Genomic DNA, 24,318 nt, shown 5'->3' with positions numbered 1-24,318 from the left:
CTTGCGATTTTATCCCTTATTTATTAGGATACGGTTTGATATTATTATTTAATGGAGAGGATAATCGATTTCGAGTGGCAAAGATATTGAAGGTCTTTAAAGTTAGGGAGCAATCGAGGGTGTACTTTTGCTGCCGGCTGTGTCAGATGTAAAAAATAATTTGAGATTGATCTTCGGCTAGATAAATGCGAATATATATTTATAATCCGATTATTTTTTTTGCGAACGATGTAGGTTTTCCAAATAGCTATAGATATTTACATTTCAATGAGTTTCAGTAGGCATTCAAATTTCAGGATCTTATTGAAAAGATTTCTAAGCAGACTTATGGGGAAATGTTGCATGAAATATACAAATCCTCATTTTTGAATGGTATCCTTAACAAAAACTAGGAAAGATTGCCCACTATTGAAATCCACTTAATCTTGAATTGAATTTTTGATTTGTTTGGAGCAGATTGTTCAAGAATATGTTTTTTGATAAGCATTTACATTGATTTTGGGCTTATTCGTACATTATTATTATTTTTTTTTGCCGTTTTGTGTGAAACAAAACCTTTTTAAAATCGATTCAATGTATTGCGTTGTGTTATGTTTGCAGAAGACGTGGGGCCAAGGGTCAATAAAATGTAATACCTCCATATTCTCCGCCACCTTTACGCAGCTTGGGAAGTATGGCGAATCATCATCATTAACGGCACAATAACCGGTATCCGGTTTAGGCCTGACTTAGTAAGGAATTCCAGACAACCCGGTTTGGCACCGGAGTCCACCAATTCGAAATTCCTAAAAGCTAGGACGCCAGACAGCTTTTAGGAATATCTACGCCATCGGTCCCTCTTAGGCAGGGTCTGCCTTGTATCCTTTTTCTATCATAGATATTGCCCTTATAAACTTTCTGGGCTAGATCATACTCATCCTACCGCAACCTATTGAGCCGGATTTTATCCATAACCAGACGGTCGTGGTGACGCTCATAGATTTCGTCATTATGTAGGCTAGGGAATCGTCCATTCTCATGTAGGGGGCTAAAAATTCTTTTCCCGAACGCTGTCGAGAGTTCGCAATTTGTCTTGCTAAGAACCCATGTCTCTGAGGAATACATAAGGACTGGGAAGATCATAGGTCGCGGTTGTGGTAGAGGGATTTGCAATCATGACTGGATGTTGGATACCAGTCAATTCAGCTGTGAGGTAGTACCTGAGTCAAATCAAGGTAGCAATCTTTGGCGAACGCATTGCTGACAACATTGTCTCCTATTGTGGGCTGTAATCCTGTAGTGTACCGTTACGGTCTTGTATGAAGTGCTCTAACACACTTCAAGGCCCAGACCCAATATGGATTGTTGTGCCAACTATTATTATTATTATTAAGACCATAGTCTTGTACAATAAGAGCTATGACCCTTTGGTGAAAAGTTTCGAGCAAAATAGTTTTTGTAAGCTGAAATAAATGGCTGGCAACAAAGTTGTAGTCTCCTATCTTTATTCTTGCCGTTTGGCCAGTGTGATTCAATGTTGTTCGTTCTTTGCTTTTTGGCGTTGACGTTGCCACCATGTACCTCGTTTTGCCTTCATTAATGTGCAGGCCGAGATCTCGCGCCGCCTGCTCGATCTGGATGAAGGTAGACTGTACACCTCGGGTTGCTCTTCCCACCGTGTCAATATCGTCAGCGTAGACTGGTTTTTGGGTGGACTTGAAGAGGTTGGGGCCTCTTGCATTGACATCTGCATCGCGAATCACTTTCTCCAGGGCTAGGTTAAAGAGGACGCATGATAGGGCATCCTCTTGTCTCAGACAGTTGTTGATGTTGTCTCGAAAGTGATTCTCCTGCTTTTATCTGGCCTCGCACATTGGTTAGGGTTAGCCTAGTCAATCTTGCTATGCTATCATAGGCATATCATATGGTGCAACTGATGGCCATATTCCAGGAGTTTCTCCATCGTTAGCCGTTAAGAGAAAGTCTGATCTGTTACTGATTTGCCTAGAGTGAACGCTCTTTGGTATGGACCGAGGATGTTCTGGGCGCATGGGGTTATCTGACCTAGCAAAATAGTGGAGAATATCTTATGTACCTCAGCACCTCTATAATTGCAGCACTGCGTGATTTATCCCTTTTTATGTATGAGGTAGATAATATTTTGTTGCCCGTTGTCAGGCATTGATTCGCTGTCCCATACCTTGAGCACAAGTTGATGAACCACTTGGTGTAACTGGTCGCCTCCATATTTAACCAATTCGGCTGTAATTCCATCGGCTCCTTGCGACTTATGATTTTTTAGCCGACGAATTGCATGGACTGTTTCTTCTATACTTGGTGGTGGCAGTATTTGTCCGTTGTCTTCAGTTGGCGGGACCTCCAACATGCCGATATTGTGCTTGTTGAGGAGTTCATTAAAATACTCAACCCATCGCTCCAATATGCCCATTCTATCGGAAATCAGATATACCTCTTTGTCTCGGCAGAATGAACATCGAGATTTATAAGGCTTCATCCTACCGACTTGTTGGTAAAACTTCCGAGCCTGGTACGGTTAGTCTCTTTCTTTTTAGGGTTCACTGATCTGTTGGTTCTCCCAGGCTTCCTTTTTCCGTGTGTGAACTCGCTTCTCCGCTTACCGGAATTTGTGATAAATCTCTGCCCGTGCCCGCGTGCTCTGAGAATGCAACATTACTCGTTATGCAGCATTTTTCCGTTCCGTTGCTAGCTTACATTCATCGGCATCAATGATAACGTTCTCCAGGCTCATCAAGGCTGAGAAGTGGCGTCGTTCGATCAGCAAGTGGTCAAATTGGTTGAAAATGGTCCCGTTTGGAGAGGCCCATGTATGCTTGTGGACCGCTTTCCCGTCAAACTAGGTACTTCCAATAACCATTTCGTGCGATACTGCTAACTGAATAATCCGTAGTCCGTTATCATTGGTATCCTTAAGTAAGCCATGAGAGTCAACGTATCGTCTGAATATGGGGTCCGTCCCTACTTAACTGGTAAGATCTCCAAATATGATTTTGATATTACACACAAGGTATCCTTCTCCGACTCTGCAGTCTCCTCTGTCTTGGCATGAACGTTAGTGAGGCTTACATTTCTAAATTTGCCTCACAAACGCAGAATGCATAGCCTTTCGCTTATGTTTTTAACGCCGATAACAGCAGGTTTAATTTTTTGGCTTATTAGGAAACCTATTCTGAACACATGGTTTACTGGATGACCGCTATAATGTGTGGTGTAGTGCTACTTCTCCTGGAAACCGGTCCTTGTCAAGGCATCTCTCTAAACGCTTTTGGGACTGGATATCGGCTAGCTGCTGAGCAGCATTCGGTCAATTCATTGAGCATACGTTCCATGAGAAGCGTTATTCCGTTTTCGTTGCTGGGTTCGCCGTTGTAAAATCCATCCTGTCCGAGGTTCCTTCCGTGGCTTCGTAACTTCGGTTTTGCGTGTAGGGATGTCAACCCTACCCAGCTCCCAACCTGGAGGACCAGTTGGTACAGTTTGTCCCGTTTTTAGCACAGGAGGCTTTATCCTTCTCGGTCTGCAGCTTTTCGTTAAGAAAGAATTCCCAGCGGTTACGACGTGCAGGTGAAGATAGGGTTTATTGATAGAGCTGTTGGTGTTGATTCAGCAGGTATTTCCCAGGTTTTATGCTCCATCATGGATACCAATCCACGTTTCGCCCTGAGCATATACTATCCTTTGATCGATGGAGAATCATCATGTTCCAATCGATGTAGGTATGCACTATAACCTCCATGTCCATTAAACAATTGAGTTGGCTCGTAGTTTAATTCCCTGTGGCGTTTGCTTTATCATAGAGACGTCGGCCTTCGCTTGACAGGAGCGCCTCTGTTAATATGTGTGCTGCTTTTCCTGATCTGGTTCGGTAAGCGATGTATGCCCGGAGTGCATTTAGCCCATCTACCGGCCCTTTGGAAAACATTGGTACACGCCAGTGTTTGTGGGACATTTACCCGCTAAAATGAGCCGCGACTCCCTCGTCCTTCCTTTCTCGTAGAGCCATCATAACATATTACATCAAAAAAAGGAGTTAGCTTACGCTATCTTTTTTCTAAACGCGCTATCTGTAGTGACAATTTCCCGGTCACTTTTGCCTTTGCCCATTTGCTCTGGATGGAAGCGATCATGCTACCGTCCTCCGCGCCAGAACTCACCTTGAGTTTCCTGGACAGTGCAAAAATAGGTTCTATGGGTCTTCTTTGATTGCGTGCTAGTTTCGACAATCGGCTGTGGTATTTAGTTAAAATCTGTACAAGTAGTTGCAATATCCCCCATGTTCTGTGAGGTAGGGTAACATTATAATTGACTTTCCATGCTTTCTCTCTAACCACTCCTTAATTTCATGGATTAGCCTGTGTGTCTTTCGATCCTTTCCTGAGCGATTACTATGTTTTCAGATCTCCTCCTTTCGACGGTCTTCGTCTACAAAAATGGGGGAATTAACTTCACATTGTATATGCTTGTCATCTCATTTGCCAAGATATCAGTTGGCATTATTCTCGAAATGATGAACGTTGCAAGGTTAGAGGCAGTCTTGAAGGCAGAGGAGGCCTGTAGTCTCCACTCAGTTTATGGTGTGAGATCTTATTTAAACCTTCAATGCCGTTCCCAAAAATTGGGCTGCATAAAATAAGATCGAATTCACTGCTCTGTCTTCCCTACTTTCGGTATCATCCTTACCAGAGCCATGCTTTCAGTGGATTACTTGTCGCAAGCATACTGCGCGCGTTGCTTATTGCTAAGCTTCGCATCTATCATCACATCCGATTATTTGATGGCCGCCATGGAATTAATGATATGATCTCCAATTTGAATGCGGGTGTGATTTCTTTTACGGCGTTTGTTGATGCGAACTTCTTCCGTTTTTCCCTCGCAGGTGTCAGACTCTCGTCTCTTTAACTCTCTAACTAAACCTCAGTAGTATTGATTATTTCGCTTCAGTATAACTTAGCATCTTCGAAATGGTTTGCGACTACAACCAGGCCTTCATAGACGGCATAACCACCACCACCCCATCCTCCGGAACTGGAAGATTAAGTACATTGTTGTAGTTACATGATGTTCCACAGCTGTGCACCCAGTAAGGAGCCCTCTGGGACACCCGGAGGGACAACGTACTCATGGCATCCGTCGTCGGTATCTTACCAGAGCCTCCATTCTTGTAAGTAGGTATCGACAATATTAGCGAGAAAAGCATGAATTGTATTTGTTCAGTTAGTGCCGGACAGCTCGGAAATCTGCGCCGAAATCCACGCTGCGCCAAAACAACGGACGAGTTGTTGCGCAAAAAGTGGAAACAATTATACTGCGTTCTTGCGGAGTAAACCGATTCATGGCTTGTCGATTTGTATTCTGCGTTTGTTTCACAAAAGTCAAAATCGAATTGACAATAAAGTGATCACTCTTGTCCCACCTTGTATCATAGATGACCTGGCTCTGAAAAACCAAAACTGTCTCTAGGAGAATAGCTCACCTGAAGCTTTACGAATCTTAGGCAGAAACAATACCTTCTATCGCATCCATGGTGCTATGAACAGCTTAACGAATGTATTCTATTTGGATTCCACGGCGAGTTTAAGGACCTTATTCGGTGTATCGTCAGTACTGGGGTTCCAAGTTCGTCTATCTGTCATACAAACTTTTTCGGAAATGGTGGCACTTATTTGGAAGCACTTCCGCCATTTCTTCCAAATAAGTGCCACAAGACATTACTTTGTATGTAGTTTAAGGGGGAGTACTTGTGTCTTTTGAGCTTTAGTAATGATGTTCAGTTTAGGTGTATAGAGACATATAAACGTTTTTGCGTAGGGACTAAAGTCGAATTATTCAGAACCAAATATTTATATGCAGTGCGTTGTCTAATCAAGGTGCGCTTATACACCGTAAGTAAGTTGTGCAATGCCTGATTGCTTAGGATAAATATAATTGTACTCGTATTTTGCATATGTATATTTTGGTATCCACGGACTATGCCACACGCAAGCTGAACTTCACGAGAAACTTTGCTGTGGACCTTCCAACCAGGGCAAAGTGAAAGACCGGCGGCGTGTTGCAAGATTACGACACAGTATTCTTTACGGACGGATCAAAGATGAGATGAGAGTCGGCGCGGGGGTTTCCTCGAATTCACACCGTGTATCCAAGTCGTATGGTCTCCCAGGTTTCGTTGGGCGGCGATATTGGAAGTTTGTCGATGGCTGGAGCGTGATTCGAGTCCCAAGCGTAACATAGCCATTCTTACCGAGAGCCAAGCAGCCATAAAAGCCTTGTACTCAGCGACGACGATTTCCAGGCTGGTGGGACAGTGCAGAGACGCGCTGAACCGTCTAGGCGGCACGCTCAAGGTCAGCTTTCTCTGGGTCCCTGGGCATAGGAACATAGAGGGGAATGAGCGGGCTGACGGATTGGCCAGGCGAGGCTCTGCAGGTCTGGCAGTCTTTCGGCGAATACAGTCGGTATTCCGCTGGCGGCTGTCGGGGGCCGAGTTTACTCGCACTACCAATCAGCCGCGGGTCTATAATGGCGAAGGCTTACGAGCTGTGCCAAGTCAAGGAGAATTTTCCCCGCTTATAACATAGCCCGATCACGAAAGCTCCTGTGCCAGACGCGTGCAAATGCATTCAAGATTACGGCGGTCTGCACGGGGCACTGGCCATGCCACTAGGTTCGGCATACCCTACAACTCGCATTCCCGAAGCTGCGGAAAATGAAGGGAAACCCTCACGCCCTTTCTCTCCGATTGCCCAGCTCTGGCTAGAGTCAGGCTGCGGACACTGAGTAAACCATTCTTTGGGGACCTCCGAAAGATTTCTGGCTGCAGGGTGGGAGAGCTGCTTTATTTCGTGAATTCTACGGGCTGGCTCTGAAGTTTTGAGCCGGCTGGACTCCGCCTCCGTGCTCTCATAACAATAGCCACGGTCTTAGGAGTTTGTGGCATTAGAACGGCGCACCAAAGCGCTAATTGTGTTCCTTGGGCGGCTACTGATACCTACTCTACCGATACCTACCATATCCTGGTATATAGGATTGTGAGAAGAAATATGTTGAATTTTTAGTTATGGGGGGAAACGTACATGAAAAATTCCCTCATCATCAACGGCGCAACAACCGGTATCCGGTCTAGGCCTGCCTTAACAAGGAACTCCAGACATCCCGGTTTTGCGCCGAGGTCCACCAATTCGATATCCCTAAAAGCTGTCTGCCGTCCTGACCTACGCCATCGCTCCATCTTAGGCAGGGTATGCCTCGTTTTCTTTTTCTATCATAGATATTGCCCTTATAGACTTTCCGGGTGAGATCATCCTCATCCATACGGATTACCCGCCCACCGTAACCTATTGAGCTGGATTTTATCCACAACCTGACGGTCATGGTATCATTCATAGATTTCATCATTGTGTAGATTACGGAATAGTCCATTCTCATGTAGGGGGCCAAAAATTCTACGGAGGATTCTTCTCTCGAACGCGGCTAAGAGTTCGCAATGTTTCTTGCTAAGAACCCAAGTTTCCGAGGAATACATGAGGACTGGCAAGATCATAGTCTTGAACAGTAAGAGCTTTGACCCTATGGTGAAGCGTTTCGAGCGGAACAGTTTTTATAAGCTGAAATAGGCTCTGTTGGCTGACAACAACCGTGCGTGGATTTCGACATCGTAGCTGTTATCGGTTGTGATTTTCGACCCTAGATAGAAGAAATTGTCAACGGTCTCAAAGTTGTATTCTCCTATCTTTATTCTTCCCGTTTGACCAGTGCGGTTTGATGTTGTTGGTTCGTTGGTTTTCGATGCTGACATTGCCACCATATATTTTGTCTTGCCTTTATTGATGTGCAGCCCAAGACTTCGCGCCACCTGCTCGATTTGGATGAAGGCCGTTTGTACGTCTCGGGTGGTTCTTCCCATGATGTCGATATCGTCAGCATAGGCCAGTAATTAGGTGGACTTAAAGCGGATCGTACCCCTTGCATTTACCTCAGCATCTCGAGGGCCAGGTTAAAGAGGACGCATGATAGGGCAACGCCTTGTCGTAGACCGTTGTTGATGTAGAATGGTCTTCAGAGTGATCCTGCTGCTTTTATCTGGCCTCGCCCATTGGTCAGGGTCAGCCTAGTTAGTCTTATTAGTTTCGCCAGGATACGGAATTCTCTCATGGCCGTGTATAGTTTTACCCTGGCGATGCTATCATAGGCTGCTTTAAAATCGATGGATAAATGGTGCAATTGTTGTCCATATTCTAACACTTTTTCCATCGCCTGCCGCAGAGAGAAAATCTGATCTGTTGCTGATTTGCCTGGAGTGAAGCCTCTTTGGTATGGGCCAATGATGTCCCTCGTTAAAGAAAATGCAAAGCCCTTCTCCTCAAAGTGTCCAGCTTTCAATTTTCCTACTTGTTTTTATGCTAGATTTGCTTACATTATAAAAATAGGATTTTCACACCGTTGGTGATGCTGTTCTGCCAGGGCATAGCTCATTGGAAACACAATTCAAATTTAAACTGAATTTCATTCCATATTTATAGTCAACGGTAGGGGCTATTGGGCTTTAAAGCTTTTATGTAATATTGATTATACTTCCACCTATGAAAAAATCAATGGAAAATTCATGATTTTTCGCCTGGAAAGAGGCTATCGACTAAAAATTCACTTCGAAAATAGCTCCATGAGGTAAATCGTAAACTAACAACTATGGGAAATAGCGAACCAGAATGGCAATCTGTAGGATTTATGGCGTGAATGTGTGTTGATTTATAATCATCGGGAAAAAATTATATTTCGCTTCGATGCCTTCAATTTGCCAACGTATTTCAATTCTACTTTTATACGTTCAAATCCCAATTCCATGTCTGTTTTTGCTCACAACATAGGGTTGAAAATTGCAAGTTCAATGAACATGCTTGCATTTAGATTTTGAGCAGTTTCAACTGCTGTAGGGAATAATCCACATTTGTTTAAAAATTTGTTAATATTACACCGTGGAAGCTCCCTAGCTACAGTTATAAACTGTTTAAATAATTTAAATCTATTTCTAAATCTCATCATATTCGTCGCGCTGCGATCATCTTGGAGAAGAAAAGTAAACGGCATTTTAACGTACAGACTTAACTACAGTCCGCAAACTAGGATTATTAAAAAATATTAAAAACTAAATTTTTAGTGCCTTGTTAACCTTTTTTTTTGAATTTTTTACGGCTTCTTCAATGAATCAAAAAAAGCCTACTAAATGAATCGCAATTATCCTAGTTTGCGGACCGAAGAAATCCGAATAAGTCCTGAAAATTTCAAAAATTTCGTTGAGTAGATTTTGGGCTATGGTGGCAGCCGATTTTCATGTAAAATGCGATTTTTAGCCATAAAACCTTAACTGATCATTAATCTGCTATACTTAGTCCATAAACCTTAGGTTTCTTGAAGAAACACATGTACGGCCTTGGCTTCAATTTTTGTTCTTTTAGCGAAGTCATTCGAACGTCATTCGGAACGATAAATACGAACTATATTACGGCGATCGACATAAATCTAGCATGTGACTTATCACGTGTTTAACACTATAATTTTCGATCGCCTCCGAATACTTAGCCCATATATTCTACACTATATCTAGATACAATTGATATAAAAAAAAAATTCGATTCCGCGGATCCGACACATGGGATGACCCCCTTAAAAGGTTTTGTTGATTTTTTATGTAAGAATATCAAGTATATACGTTGAATATACTCAATATTGAATTCGACTACTGGCACTTTATCTCCTAGAGAGTAGCAACTTTTGCTAATAGTACTAGGATTTCCAAGAAAGTTTTGCAGTAAATTTTCAAAAAATATATTAATATACTTTTATTAAATTTCAGATTTTTCGGTTGGGTGGTTTCTGAGAATAGCTCCTTGACGTAGTTGACCCCTTTGGAACTACTGCAGTGTGCTCCTTTGCAACCGATGTCAAAACAAATATCTGTTTCGGAAAGTATGGCTATGTTCGATGAAGAAAAGGTTGCATCCGTATATAGGGACCCCCTTTCTAAGTGCAGCAATGTAATTCACCGTATGTGTGGAGGTTCGCAGTTCCAACCTTTGCATAAAATCCCGCGTCAGTAGGTGTAACTTTTTCTGAGAAAAATGCATATGATTGACAGACAGAAAGGGTATTTGGGCCATGGGGGATATCGCCATTACCTCTATAGGTGCAGTTTGGTTAATTCGCCCAATTGCCAAACCTGTGAGGGAGTTCTCGAAAACCCAGGGTACGTACTTTTCTACTGTCCGAGATTCATGGAGGATAGAGAAAGTTTTAGATGCAGCGCTGATACCGGAAAATGTGGTGGGGAGAGTGCTAGCGTTGCAGGAAGATTGGGATGCGATCAACTCAATGATCGGATCAATTCAGTTCAAATTGCGAATAATGGAAGAGGTGAGGAAGTCCCGATTATGAACTTCGCGCATAGAAGATAAGGGTAGTTTCTGAGAATGGGTCCGTTAAAGAAATTATCACTTTCGATCCCCGCACTCCCTACCTTTCCAACAAATGTCAATACTAAGACCGGCTCCGGAAAGTACTAACAGAAAGCTTTCATCTCTGCAACCGTCTCCGAAAAAAATGCGTGTGACAGACAGACAAATAGTAAACCGATTTTAAGGTTGTGTTTTATACATTTACTGCTTTATTAAGGTGGCTGGCCGAAACCTTAAAAACAGAATAGTTAGCAACTGTTGCGGTGAACCATTGCGGCTACCAAAACAATAGAATCGACCACGCAGCAGAGAAGGAATGGAGGACACTGCTGTAAAGTTTCCGACACAAAAAAAAGCAGAAGCTTCAAAGAGCCAATAACGGAGGGAGTGCAACGTTTAGATTTCAAATTGCCAAAACGGATCTTCGGATGCAATTGTTATCGAAAGCATAGTAGAGGCGACCCTTCGTACGCTAGGATTCTTCGGAAGGTCAAGGGCGATCCGATACTAAGCGGCTTGGGAGTCAATGTCACAAGAATTAGAAGATCGCAGAAGGGAGAACTACTCCTGGAACATCAGAAGACGCAGGATGAAACGACGCTCAACTACCAAAACTAAATCCTTACGAGATAATTATAGACTACAGGGACCTTGACGAGACTTCGGCGGAGGAGGACATATAGTAAGGGGGGAACTGGTACGGCAATTTTAAATTCAAATTACGGAAAGCATACGGTGACACACAAACTGTTTGGGCTAGCAAGTTGCTGGAAGCTGGAAGAGTCAAGATTGGATGGGTTGTCAGTAGGATTCGAGAGAATGTCTGGAGTACGGTCATAAGGTCAGATCTTGCACAATCAAGCACGATAGGTCTGATCAACGCAGGTGGTGTACTTGGCACTTGGCATGAAATTATGAAGTAAAACCCTGAATGCATATTGTGCAAAGATGCGGGTTTTATTGATAAGGACTACGCTACAGAAAGCGGGAAAATGCCCATTGTTTTGGAGAGAACCAAAAGCAAAGAGTAAATGATGATTATTCAGATAAACCTCAACTTTTGTGGGGCCACACAGGATCTGTTGAGATAATCAGTCTACGGGCTCGATGTGGACGTGGCAAACCAGAGGCACAGAGGAAAAGAAAACGTCGTATGAGCTACGCACAAAAGTGGAAAGTGCGCTATTTGGTCGACAGAACGATACCCATTCGAAGTAATAACCGGTAATGGGTTATGGGGCCGAAAGAGCTAAAATTAATGGTGTTCCCAAGCGTGGAATATAAGCGAATGTTATACGCAAGTGTATGATCTCGCATTGTCATCTACTAAGTGGGGAAGCAAAGTTTCTAATAACAGGGGATTGGTATTGCTGCCTTTATGCCAAAGCGTTGAAATAACATCCACTAATTACAACAAGTCGGGAAACCGGAAGCTGGGCGTTTGTTTCTTTTGTGAGTATATTTGAGTGTTTAAATATCCCTACATACGTAGCCTGTTATGTATATGCATTTGGCATGTCAGATTTAGTACTACGGGTTGTAAATTTACACGGTAAAGACCACTTTAAGCTACTGTAACTTTGTTACTAATAGTATGATTTTGACCAAACTTGGAGATAATATGCTTTATATTATACTTTATACTACTACCAACTTTTATAACTCTGACATAAACTTAAGGGGGGTTTTACTCAATTTTCCCAAAAATATGGTAATATACTATTATTAACTTAATTTGAACAGATATCAATATGGGGAGTATTTTGAGGCCTGGGCATATAGAGGCAACTTCATGATTTTTTTCAGATTTTTTCGATTGGGTAGTTTCTGAGAATGGGTCCGTTAAAGAAATCATCACTTTCCACCCCTCCCACTCCCCGCCTTTTTAACAAATCTCAAAACTAACTTCAAAAAGTACTAATCGAGACCTTTCATTTGATACCCCACATGATTATATTTGGTTGAAAATTTTTTTACATATATGGGAACCCCCCTAAATCTCAACGTAGAAGGATATCACTCACTGCATGTCTGGAAGTCCACAGTTCCCACATTCTTACCAAATTTCGTGTCAATTGGTATAGCCGCTTCTGAGGAAAGTGCCTGTGACAGACAGACAGACAGACATTGAACCGATTTTAATAAGGTTTTGTTTTACAATCTTAAAAACAGTGGTGGAATGACGAAATCAGTCCGAATGCCTGCAAGCGCGAAATAATTTTTAACGCGCAAATGATGACCAGGAAATTGTACAGAGAAAGACGAAGTACAAAACTAGTTGGAGGGAGTTGCGGAAGGCGTTCCGCAATTGACTAGAAGAACTGTATGAAGGGGCCACTGAACTGTATCAAGGAGGCTATTGTTAGTCAGATTTTGCTCATTCAGTTTGCTGTACGCAGCACCAGTTTGGACAAAGTCTCTTAATATTCAGGCGTTTAAGGAGAAAATTATCTTCAGCATATCGTTTGAACGCGTTATTAGTTGCTAGCTTATTCCGTACAACCTCAGACGAAGCAGGGTTTTTACATAGTCATGAGAATGGTGTCCATTCATATTTTGACTGAGGTGATGCGAAGATTATACAACGGGAGAGCATGCAGTGACTATAATGCCGAAGATCAACGAAGGGAGGGGAGAACGCCCACAATCAGGGAGTGGCAGGCGCATTGGGATAATTCTCAAATTTATGCCTCAGTAAAGTTATTATAAGTAACATACTACATTTTGTATAGTAGTACTGTAGTAATAAAGGTCATAATATGGAACATAAGACACAAAATTATCTATTTAACGTAAATTTGCTGTACCTTTAGACTTGAACGCTGAGCTTGCAATCAGCATAACTCTGTCCCGCGGTGTTAGTCTTGCGGGACTGTTTCTGGTCTGCAAATCAATTCGTGTCGGAAGAGGACAGTGAACCCCCAGGACCTTCAGGTGCCTTAAAAATTCATACGTATGTCGAATGTTAGTAATATTACCACCACTCACGACTTGCTGTGAATTCAATATACTCATATTTCAGATATTTATGTTATAAACTGTGCTTTTATTGCTTTACCAATGGCGTACCTACGCCTGAGTCGCTCAGCGTTAACGTTCCAACTATCTACACCAGTTAGATTCTTGGTTTTGGTCATGGACGTTACTTGGATCCTTTAAGAGGATGTTAATTGATATTATTTTGTAAACAAGTCGGGAAACCGGAAGCTTGACGCTTCAGGTATAAAAGGTTTTGTGTTTCCCTATGTGAGGAGCATAACGTAGTTCTCCATTGGTTTATAGCTTTGACCCGAGATATTGAAATCGCTCAGTTCTGGGCAGGTTACTGCCATTGCCAGAATTGAGCGATTTAAATATCTCGAAGGGCAGGTTACTGCCATTACCAGAACTCAGCGATTTAAATATCTCCAGTCAATGCTATCAGCCAATGGAGAACTGCGTAATGAAATTGTTGTTCCGCATTAACGCAACCTGGATAAAGTGGCATTCCCCAACTGGTGTTCTTCGTGAACGACGTATCAGCGCACGTCCCAAATCCAAAATTTACTGCAATGTCGTCCGTTTGCCGCTCTCTACAGTCCTGAGCGTTGGCCGACTATAAAGGACAATGAACGGCGTCTTGCGGTAATGGGGACGAAGATGTTGCATTGCACTGGTGGCATGACACGTTTTGATCACGTCTGAAATGAGAATATTCGCGATCGATATAGGTTTGCATCGATCGTGGAAAAACTGCGTTTTCAATGGTCTGGTCACAAAATTCACGCTATCGAGAATTCAACAACCAGTATTGGTCAGAACATCGAAAGCAATGGTAAGCAACCAAAAAGCTGGCCAAAACAATGGTGGCTTGATTTAAAGGTTTTGCGATTACATCCTGATCAGGAAATTGATAAAATAAAATGACGAAACCGATCACCACGAGCCGACCCCGCTTGTGAACTGAAGGCTGAAGAAACAGATGTGAGGAGCGATAAGTGCACGACAGCTCCGTGTAATATAGCTAAAAATTCCATTGCCCTCTATTTTCTAGAAAGCGATAATAAATAAATCATTTGATGGAAAGTTATGTATTGATAATAGTCAACCTCATACGCTTCGCATTCTGAGTTTAATACTATTAGCAAATGCCAACAATTTAACCAACATCAAATATAAACAAGTCGGGAAACCGGAAGCTGGACGCTTCAGGTACGAAAGGTTTTGTGTATTTCTTAGTACGTAGCACGTAATATATCCATATATTATGTGAGAGTATCCACTTTCGGGTGATATTGACATTCATAGTCTTTAATTTTCAAAGAATTTGAGGTATTATAACTTTGTTAGTAATAGTGCGATTTCCACCAAACTTGGTAAGATCATGCTCTATATTATAGCCTATATCACTGAATTCAGTGGAAGCAGTAAATTCGCGCGAAATTACTAAGTTTGAACTGCTATAACTTTGGCGCTAATCGCTAGATTTCCACGAAATTTAGCACGTATATACGAAATATTGTCCTCTACGCTTCGGAAGTCCTAGGATGAATTTAAGGGGGGGTTTTCAGTAAATTTCTAAAAAGTAGTAATATGCTATTAGTAAGTTTATTTGAGCAGATATCGGAACGGGATATATTTTGAGGCCTAGATTTCATCTAGACGCACCTACCCTGATTTTTGTCGGATTTTTGGGTTGGGTAGTTTCCGAAAATGAATCCTGGCTCACTTTAAGTGCGAACATTTTGACTCCTTACTCACGCACTTTGCAATTAACGCCAAAACTAATATCAGTTTCGGAAAGTACACAGAGACCTTTCATTTGATACCCTACACGGCTATATCTGGTGAAAAAAATTTTTGAATCCCCCCTTTGCATGTATGGGGAGCCCCCCTTTAAACTCCACCTAAATTTATGCCACTCGCTGTATGCGTGGGATTTCATAGTTCCCATCTGTCCACCATTTCGCTCGGATCGGTTTAGCCGTTTTGGAGAAAAGTGCGTGTGACAGACAGACAGACAGAAAGGCAGACATTGAATCGATTTTAATAAGGTTTTGGTTTACACAAAACCTTAAAAATGTTTGCTGCAGTTTCAAAGCAGAATTTTGCACACTGTTTTTCCATTTATACAGAGCTTAAGAGTAATGGTCATTCGTCAGATCCGGTTTTAATCAAAAGTCAACTAATTTTCCTAAAGTCTAAGAGAAACTTTATTCGTAATGAATTTCATTTCATCCTAATTGTTTGCTGCAATCTAGACTCATGAACACTTTTTCGGTGAATTTTCGCAGGCAATCCTCACCCTTAACTAAGTTGTACTAACCATGATTTTAGAAACGGGATTCCTTGATGGTAGGCCTGCCATAGGAAATTAACATAACTAGAATTCATAAACTTTAACAATTGATTATATTTTAAATTATATTTGTCAGTTGTTGATTTCGTCGTTGCATGACCGTAGATCAGCTTTTCAAATAAAATATGTGAAACCTCTACTTGTTTATCAAAATTAATGAAGCCGCGGTTTGTTTACTAGTTCGTACATGAGAACGAATACGCATTTCTCTATGATCCTGTGATGCTCTGGATATATCCGCTCAATTAGGTGGCCTTGATCAGAACAGCAAATAGTGAATATGAGCTTTTTAAGACCTAAAAACATTTAAACATTCAAATGAAGATGAATGGCTATAAGTTACCCCTTCAAATCTTACCGCCATATACGATTCCAGATTGACGTTTATTAATCCCCCAGCTTTCACAGACATATCCATTTGGGTTGATTGCATAAAGATTATCATGACTTTTTTGAAACGTTCACTCTGTTCCGTCCAACTGCAGGAATAGATAGCATTGGTAATCAAATGACTTTCATACAGTAATTCATTTCCATAGTAGCAGCTCAATAAAATTTCCATAAGGATGCACGCGAAATAAAACCCGAGGTAAATCATATCAAATGCACTTCCATCAACAAAGACCAGGTAAACTGCTGTGATGCATACCACAATAGCAGTTACGAAAAACTGTAAGAAGAGAGCTCCTGATGTTATAGGTTGCAATACGTTGTAATATCTGGAATATTAGAAATAATTTGTAATTGATTATTTCGATTATGGTCAATGAAATTGGTGTTGTAAATATGTATAGTTTTTTTTTATTGAGGATGCTGGAAGTCCTGAGTCACAACAACTTGTGATCCACGGAATCCTCTTTTTGGGTTAAACACCCAAGTTTATCAAAAATTTTGACTGACGATTTCGTCAAGGGCAGAGACAACTCGTCAGACGCTGGCTCACCTCTGCCTTGGGAGCAGCGTGGCCGATAGTAGCGACAGGTGGTAATCGCTCCATTTATATATAATCGCAAACGAATTATATTGAAGTGAAATCCGTTCTTAGTTCAAACCTAGACCATGGTGAAGAGTTGCCTCTGCCCTGGACGAAACCGTCGGTCCAGATTTTTGCCTAAGGAGTTATTATCATTACTTGAATCGAGGAAACAAGAACAGCAATCGGAAACTATTTTATTCAATGGATGATTACATAGATGGTGTTAAAGTGGTTTCTATGATTAAAATGACAGATAGTATAATTATTTTGCTCAATCCAATGATTTGGAAATAAGGAATATTTCTTTATTTTTCGTTCCGTTTAGTATTGTCGCATTAGATGAAATCCTAGTTGTGAGTTGTGATCTGGTATGGAGAAGAAATCGTGTATAAAATCACTGAATAGGAGGGTGATCAACAACCGGCTAACCTAGAAAGCAAGCAATGGATTGTGTATCGAAAATGAAAAAGCGGGAAACTGATCCGAGACAAATGCTTTCTTTTTGAAAATCGTTAGATGTAGAAAGTTTCATAATGACTTTTCAGAAGTTCTGAAATACCTCAAGTATCAGCCTTATTAAAGGATGAAGGATTGGCTGTAATTTGTATACATTTCTTTTGAAGGCTCTACTTTCCAAATTTTAGCATTCCAAATTGGAGTTTAATGACAAATCTTGCTTTTAGTGTTGAGTGACCTCTCCAGGAATACGCTCCGTTGGATTCGGTCCGTTCTTTTATTCCTTCCAGAGATAAATCGGTGCATTCTGGTTGAGCAGCTCAGTGAGTAACAAGTATCCGTACTTGTTTCGAAATCACATTAGGGTCATAACGTAAAGGTGAGGACTTTTCTAGATTCTTATAATTTTTTTCTGATGATGCGCCAGTTACATTCAGATGATTTAACGTGAATTCCCGCCTTACAGGGCTAACCGCACGGTATCCTTAAGATACGGATGGATTTTGTGATCTTCGCTTCGGTCTTTTACCATCGACTTCGATGTTCAAACCAATCTTGGCAAGTCAATCTCTCGTTAGCGCGGATTACGGGACTATACTATTGAAGACGCCCCTCCACGATCAGTGCAACACCATAACTATATCGGATATCCTCATTTTGGAAGTGATCAAAGCATGTTACGTTACTAGTCCAACGCAACATCTTCCTTTCCGTTACCGCAAGATGCCGTTCGTTCTTTTTAATAGTCGGCTGACACTCAGAACCGTGGAGAACAACAGGGCGGACGACACTGAGTTAAATTTTAGATTTGAGACGTTCGTTGATACGCCGATCACAAAGAAAACTGATTGTAGAACATCACCTCATCCCCGTTGCGGTACTGTGTGAAGCAATGTCATAACGCAGTTCACCATTAGCTGATAGCATCAATTTGCGATATTTAGGCCGCTCAGTTTTGAGTGGGTTATTGCCACTGACAGTGATAGCCCCATTGGGATCGCCCGACAAAAATTTAGTTTTATTGAATCTGAATAAAACTAAATTTTTCTGACAAGTGATCATTACATTGCAACAAGTTGGTGGAGATCAGCTTTGCTATTAGAAGCTAGGAAAATATCGTCTGAATAAAGGAGTGTCTAGGGCACTAGACGTTGGATATCCCAAGAGAACAAAGAGAAAGCGCCTTCTCGCTTTTTTGACCAGCACCGACAGGGGCGCGAAGTGGTTTGATATGGCTACATGCAGATTTTTGTTCGGATCGGGGTAGAGCAATTTAACCCACCACACGAGTTCCTCTGATAATAGATGTTGCCGCAGAGTATGCCAAATGAGTTCGTGTGGCACACGGTCAAACGCCTTCACTAGATCCAGAAATGCAATGTGAAGAGGGCGATGTTTCTCACTTTGTTTCGCCATGGGTAACCGCGCAATTGCGTCAACAGATCCGTAGTTATTTACAAAACCGGCTTGATGAACAGGTATTTGAATGATTTCGGGAATAAGATTGTCAAAAATCATCATCATCAAGGGCGCAACAACCAGTATCCGGTGTAGGCCTGTCTTAGTAAGGAATTACAGACATCCAGGTTTTGCGCCGAGGTCCACCAATTAGATATCCCTAAAAGCTAGCTGGCGTCTTGGCCTACGCCATCGTTCCATCCCAGGCAGGGACTATATATTTTTAAGCAGGTAGGATCGTCCAAACCTAAATACTTGACATCTAGTACTGGTATTAGGTAAAAGCCGGCATCCAAAATCGTGAAAACTCGGAAAAATAGGAAAATAATCGTGGTCCAATCGAATCAGCCTTGGAGCGTGTTAGACCACCTCATTCTATAACTAGAGGACTACGGTACACTGTAGAGACACTGTGGTCAGCATTGTGCTCCCGCAAGATTGTTAACCTGATTTGGGTTAGGTACCCATTCACATTAAGTTGATTGGTATCCGGCGTCCTGTCACGATATAAGCTCTACTGTCATCAGTGAGATTTCAACTGCGGTCTGCCATATGACAGCCTAGTGCTTTAACCACTGAATCATTCAGATATATATGCATATGTTAGTACTTAATTCTAAACTTTCCGCCCGCCAAGGACCATTGGTTCTATTGTAGCTTCTTGTAGCTGAGATGTTTACACTTACGCTTTATATCATTCGGCTGTCGGTTCGTAGTTTCCAGATTAAGTAAAATCTAATGGTTGATGTGGTTGGAAAACAGAATCCAAAACTTGATCCTAATATAATGTCGTATTTGATGCAATTTTTCTTCAGACCACAATTCGGATCGTAACTGACTTTCTTGAGTTGGGACTGTCTGAATAAAGCTGTATTCCTGTTTAAGGAGTGCTTCTGTTGCGATCTGTAGGAATGAGTGGTGTTGTTTGAACCAACCGTGTAGGTCTGATGAACGTTAATCGTATGTCAATGGTCCTTGAAGTTTGTGAAGTTATCAAAAATAAATTAGTGTGCAAAGTAGCAATATTGGCACGACAGATGAACTGGAGTCAAAGGTTGGGGCGCTAGAAAAAACATTCTAAACCGCTTTCAAAGTTTCGTACCTTACTAAATAAAACAAGAAGACATTGTCAGCCTCAGGAAGCTGACCAGGGGGGTCTTCAACACCTTCTATTGGTATAAATATTGTCAGACATTGAACGCCTGCCTGAAGAAGTACAAATCCGCTATTAAGACCGCCAAGAAGTGGTTTTGTCACATTAGTAATGACAAATTGTTAATTATGATGGCCAGATGACCATCTTGAGTAACTGGAGACGACCAAGAGGGGAGACCTATCCCAAAAACAAGAAATGATGGCGGAATTGACATGAAGGTTTGGCTGAAGCTATTGAAGTGTTCCATAGACATGCTTTCTTCTATGCTAGCCAGGCTGAGGAATGTGGGCGAGTCCGCGAATACGATCCCTCACGTGCCATCAGTTACCGATATGTGAGTGCACATCGGAATCTGAAGAATCAACAAACCTGGGAATTAGCGCGAACCCACCGAAAGACTAACACGCAAGCTAAACTTGGAAATTAAAAAAAAATGATGGCGCATCCTTCAAGTTCTCAAATAGGGGAAAGTTAGCTAAAATTCGTCTTGGCACGGAAGTTTTACCAACAAATCAGCAGGATGAAGCCATACACACCTCGATGCTCATATTGCCGACACGAAGAAGAAAATCTGATTTCCGACAGAATGGGTATATTGGAGCGATGAGTCCAGTACTTTAATGAACTACTGAACAACCAGAACATCGGCGAGTTGAAGGTTCCGCTAACTGAAGACGACGGACAAATACTGCCACCACCAAATGCAGAAGAAACAGTCCGTACAATTCATCGGCTTAAAAATTATAAGTCGCCAGAAGCCGATGGGATTATAGATGAATCGGTTAAAAATGGAGGCGACAAATTACACCAAGTGATTCATCAACTTGTGCTCAAGGTGTGGGACAGCGAATCAATGCCTGGCGACTGGGAAAGAAGCATTATCTGTCTCATACATAAAAAGGGGGATATCACACAGTGCAGCAATTATAGAGGTATAACGTTGCTGAGTACCATCTATAAGATATTCTTCGCTATCTCGGATAGCTAGTTCGGATAGCCCCGTATGCCCAGAACATCACTGGCCCATACCAAAGAGGCTTCACTCCAGGCAAATCAGTAACAAATCATATTTTCTCTGCGGAAAGCGATGGAAAAACTGTTGGAATATGGACATCAGTTGAATCATTTTTTCATCGACTAAGCGGCTTCAAGCAGGGTAAAACTGTATACGGCCATGAGATAATTCGGTATCCCGACGAAACTGATAAGACTGACTAGGCTGACCCTGCTCAATGCGCGAGGCCAGATAAAAGCAGCAGGATCACTCTCAAAACCATTCGACATCAACAACGGTCTACGACAAGGGGATGCCCTATCATGCGTCCTCTTTAACCTGCCCCTCGAGAAAGTGATCCGTGATACTGAGGTAAATGCAAGGGGTACGATTCTCTTTAAGTCCATCGAACTACTGGCCTATGCTGACGATATCGACATCATGGGAAGAACGACCCGAGACGTACAAACTGCCTTCATCCAGATCGAGCAGGCGTCGATTGGCGCGAGATCTTGGGCTGCACATCAATGAAAGCAAGACAAAGTGTATGGTGCCAACGTCAGCACTAAAAACCAACAAACAAGCAACATCAAACTGCACTGGTTAAACGGGAAGAATAAAGATAGGAGACTACAACGCTGAGACCGTTGATAATTTCTCCTGTCGAAAATCACAACCGATAACAGCTACGATGATGAAATCCGCGCACGGTTGTTGGTAGCCAACAGAGTCTATTTCGGTTTACAAAAACTGTTTCGCTCGAAACGTCCCACCATAGGGTCAAAGCTCTTACTGTGCAAGATAATGATTTTACCAGTCCTCATGTATTCCTCGGAATGGAAGATTCCGTAGCCTACATAACGAGGAAATCTATGAGCGATACCACGACCGTCTGGTTGTGGATAAAATCCGGCTCAATAGGTGTGGGCGGGTCACTTAATCCGTATGAATGAGGATGATCCACCCCGGAAAGTCTATAAGGGTAATGCCTGAGATGGAGCGATGGCGTAGTTCAGGACGCCAGACAGCTTTTAGGGATATCGAATTAGTGGACCTCGGCGCAAAACCGGGATGCCTGGAGACTGGAGCCTAGATCGGATACCGGTTGTTCATGCGTTCTTTGTTTTTTTTTTTAATCAAATTCTATTCAGATATCATCACTATTTGAAGTGGAGTGGAAATGTGTTTTTGTTTTAAAGTTTGTATACTTACTGTTTTAAAATTTGATAATCCTGAATGCAGTGTACCAGCTCCTCATAGTTTCTTTCTAATGAAATTCTCGTATTTGTTCCAATTCGTTCTATTCTTTTCATTAAAGCCTGGATATGACCCGTAAGAACGCCCATATAAATTGCTGGAAATGTATCATTAACACATTCCTGGACAATTCCAACCATGATCCCGACAAATTGATAGATATTTGCAACAGCGTAGTTGAAGTTAGAAGATTTCCAATCGAAAGGAAGCCATGCAGGATACATAAGCCTTTTATTAGTCGCAAATAATGTTGCAATCTCACTCAAAAGACCAGTCGAAACGTAAACGACAAAGTATACATAGAAAAATGTATAGGATGTTTTGATCATCGCCTTCAGAATCCTTTGTTCGTCACTGTGGTGGGCTCTTGAATCCAGCCTTGGAAGGAGGCTTTCTATAGCCAAAATGTCACTTCGCCTAAGGAAGGCGTTGATCTGTTTGCTGCTGCACGCTACATTGGTCGCTGTTAATACCAGAGCCTCCAGAATTTGCTTGATGTTATCTGACAGAAAAACCGCAATTACCAAGGAGGAGGGGTAGAACAAAGTAATTGTAATATTTAGGACCATCGAATAGATCGCATAAAGAGCTTTGTATCGTTCAGTGGGATGCATTCCCAGAAAACGCCAACATGCCCAGTTATGTTTGAATGCGGCATTCGTCTTAATATACGACATTGTGTCCAGGGGATGGACCATTTCTGAATAAAGTATCAAAAGTTTGCGACAATTGGTTAATAAGAAATCCGATTTCAGTTTGCCTTAATTTTTTGGTTTTTAAAGAATGCCAATTCGATTATTTAATCGAATTTAATAAAATGCGAAATTTAATTTTTTTTTATATATATTAGGACTGCTTTCTTTTTATTTTCAAGTCCAGTATTTTGCAGCTTTCCACAACTATTGAATTTATTTTAGTTGTTCACAACTTAAACTTGCACAGGCCTCACACTACTACCTCCTACACAAAATTTTAAGTTATATTTATATCATCGTCTACTGATTTACTATTCCATACATACTGAAAGCGATTGGAATTCCCAGGAAGTGTTCATTTAGTGTCATTTAAAGGTGCAATTGTGAGAACTTGAGCTCTATCATTATTTACCCCGTCTTTCGATTCTGAATTATGTAGAATATATATTTATGGTGAGAAACAGATGTGAAACACGCGGATTGTGCACATGCATGTTACTTAAAAGTTTGGGAATTCCACCCTACAAAGGATTATCTGAATAATTTAATAGCCAAGGAGATCTCAGAGTATCAGGGTCTTCCTTTTATGGAATGCAGAATGATGAAAAATAAAATGTTGAGAGGTTCATATTCACTCATAGTTAGATAGATTGATACTTGAATAATGACATGTATGAAGCTACATGGGTATATGACGTAAATAATATTGGCACTGCTAGTTGAACTTGGTACAGAGGCTCTGTAATGCTACAGACAAACTATATTTATACCAGTGTTATGATAAGCGGATGTAGGATATTTAATTATTTTCATTCGGTAAAATGCACTTTCATCGACAAGTGTCAAATCATGCTTCAATCATATATGTAAGCAGGGTATTCTGATCTCAACCATACAAGTTAAGGGATCCACAAACAAGTCGAGAAACTGGAAGCTGGATGGTTCAGACATAGAAGGTTTTGTGTTTCCCTATGTGAAGAGCAGAACGCAGTTCTACATTGGCTGATAGCATTGACTCGAGATATTTAAATCGCTCGGTTCTGTTAGCGGCAGTGACCTGCCCAGAACTGAGCGATTTAAATATCTCGAGTCACTGCTATCAGCCAATGGAGAACTGCGATATGAAATTGCTTCACGCATAAATGCAACCTGGATGAAGTGGCGTTTCACAAATGGTGTTCTTTGTTGTCGACGTATCAAATTTACCGCGATGTCGTCCATCTTGTCACTCTCTATGGTTCTGAGTGTTGGCAGACTATAAAAGACAATGAACGGCGTCTTGCGGTATTGAAGACGAGATGTTGCGTTGAACCAGTGGCGTGACACCTTTTGATCACATCCAAAATGAGGATATCCGCGATCGATATGGGGTTGCACCGATCGTGGAACAACTGCGAGAGAGGCGTCTTCGATGGTATGGTCATGTAATTCGCGCTAACGAGAATTCACTTGCCAAAATTGGTCTGAACATCGAATTCGATGGTAAATGACCAAAAGGCAGGCCGAAACAACGGTGGCGTGA

General features: G+C 41.7%; 1 protein-coding gene across 1 annotated transcript; it reads right to left on the bottom strand.

The window, feature by feature from the left end:
* Window positions 1-15,653: 15,653 nt before the first annotated feature.
* Window positions 15,654-23,038, bottom strand: LOC119651706 (odorant receptor 59a-like). Its single transcript, XM_038055419.1, has 3 exons — window positions 22,057-23,038; window positions 16,163-16,523; window positions 15,654-16,100 (listed from the first exon to the last, which is right to left on the bottom strand). Exons 1-3 carry the CDS (start codon window positions 22,797-22,799, stop codon window positions 16,050-16,052), a joined length of 1,155 nt encoding a protein of 384 aa, XP_037911347.1. The 5' UTR covers window positions 22,800-23,038; the 3' UTR covers window positions 15,654-16,049.
* Between the last annotated feature and the right edge of the window lie 1,280 nt (window positions 23,039-24,318).

This window comes from Hermetia illucens, chromosome 3 (genome assembly GCF_905115235.1).
Source record: "Hermetia illucens chromosome 3, iHerIll2.2.curated.20191125, whole genome shotgun sequence".
Taxonomy (NCBI): Eukaryota; Metazoa; Arthropoda; class Insecta; order Diptera; family Stratiomyidae; genus Hermetia; species Hermetia illucens.
The sequence above is the reverse complement of the archived record's forward strand: the minus strand, read 5'-3'. Positions and strand labels throughout refer to the sequence as shown.

Bases quoted from the DNA above. Each gene is read 5' to 3' on its own strand.
- LOC119651706 (XM_038055419.1), bottom strand. From the start codon at position 22,799: ATGGTCCATCCCCTGGACACAATGTCGTATATTAAGACGAATGCCGCA. The intron at 16,524-22,056 runs GTAAGTATACAA...CTAATATTCCAG, and splicing joins GATTATCAAATTTTAAAACA to ATATTACAACGTATTGCAAC. The intron at 16,101-16,162 runs GTAAGATTTGAA...AAATGTTTTTAG, and splicing joins ATCTGGAATCGTATATGGCG to GTCTTAAAAAGCTCATATTC.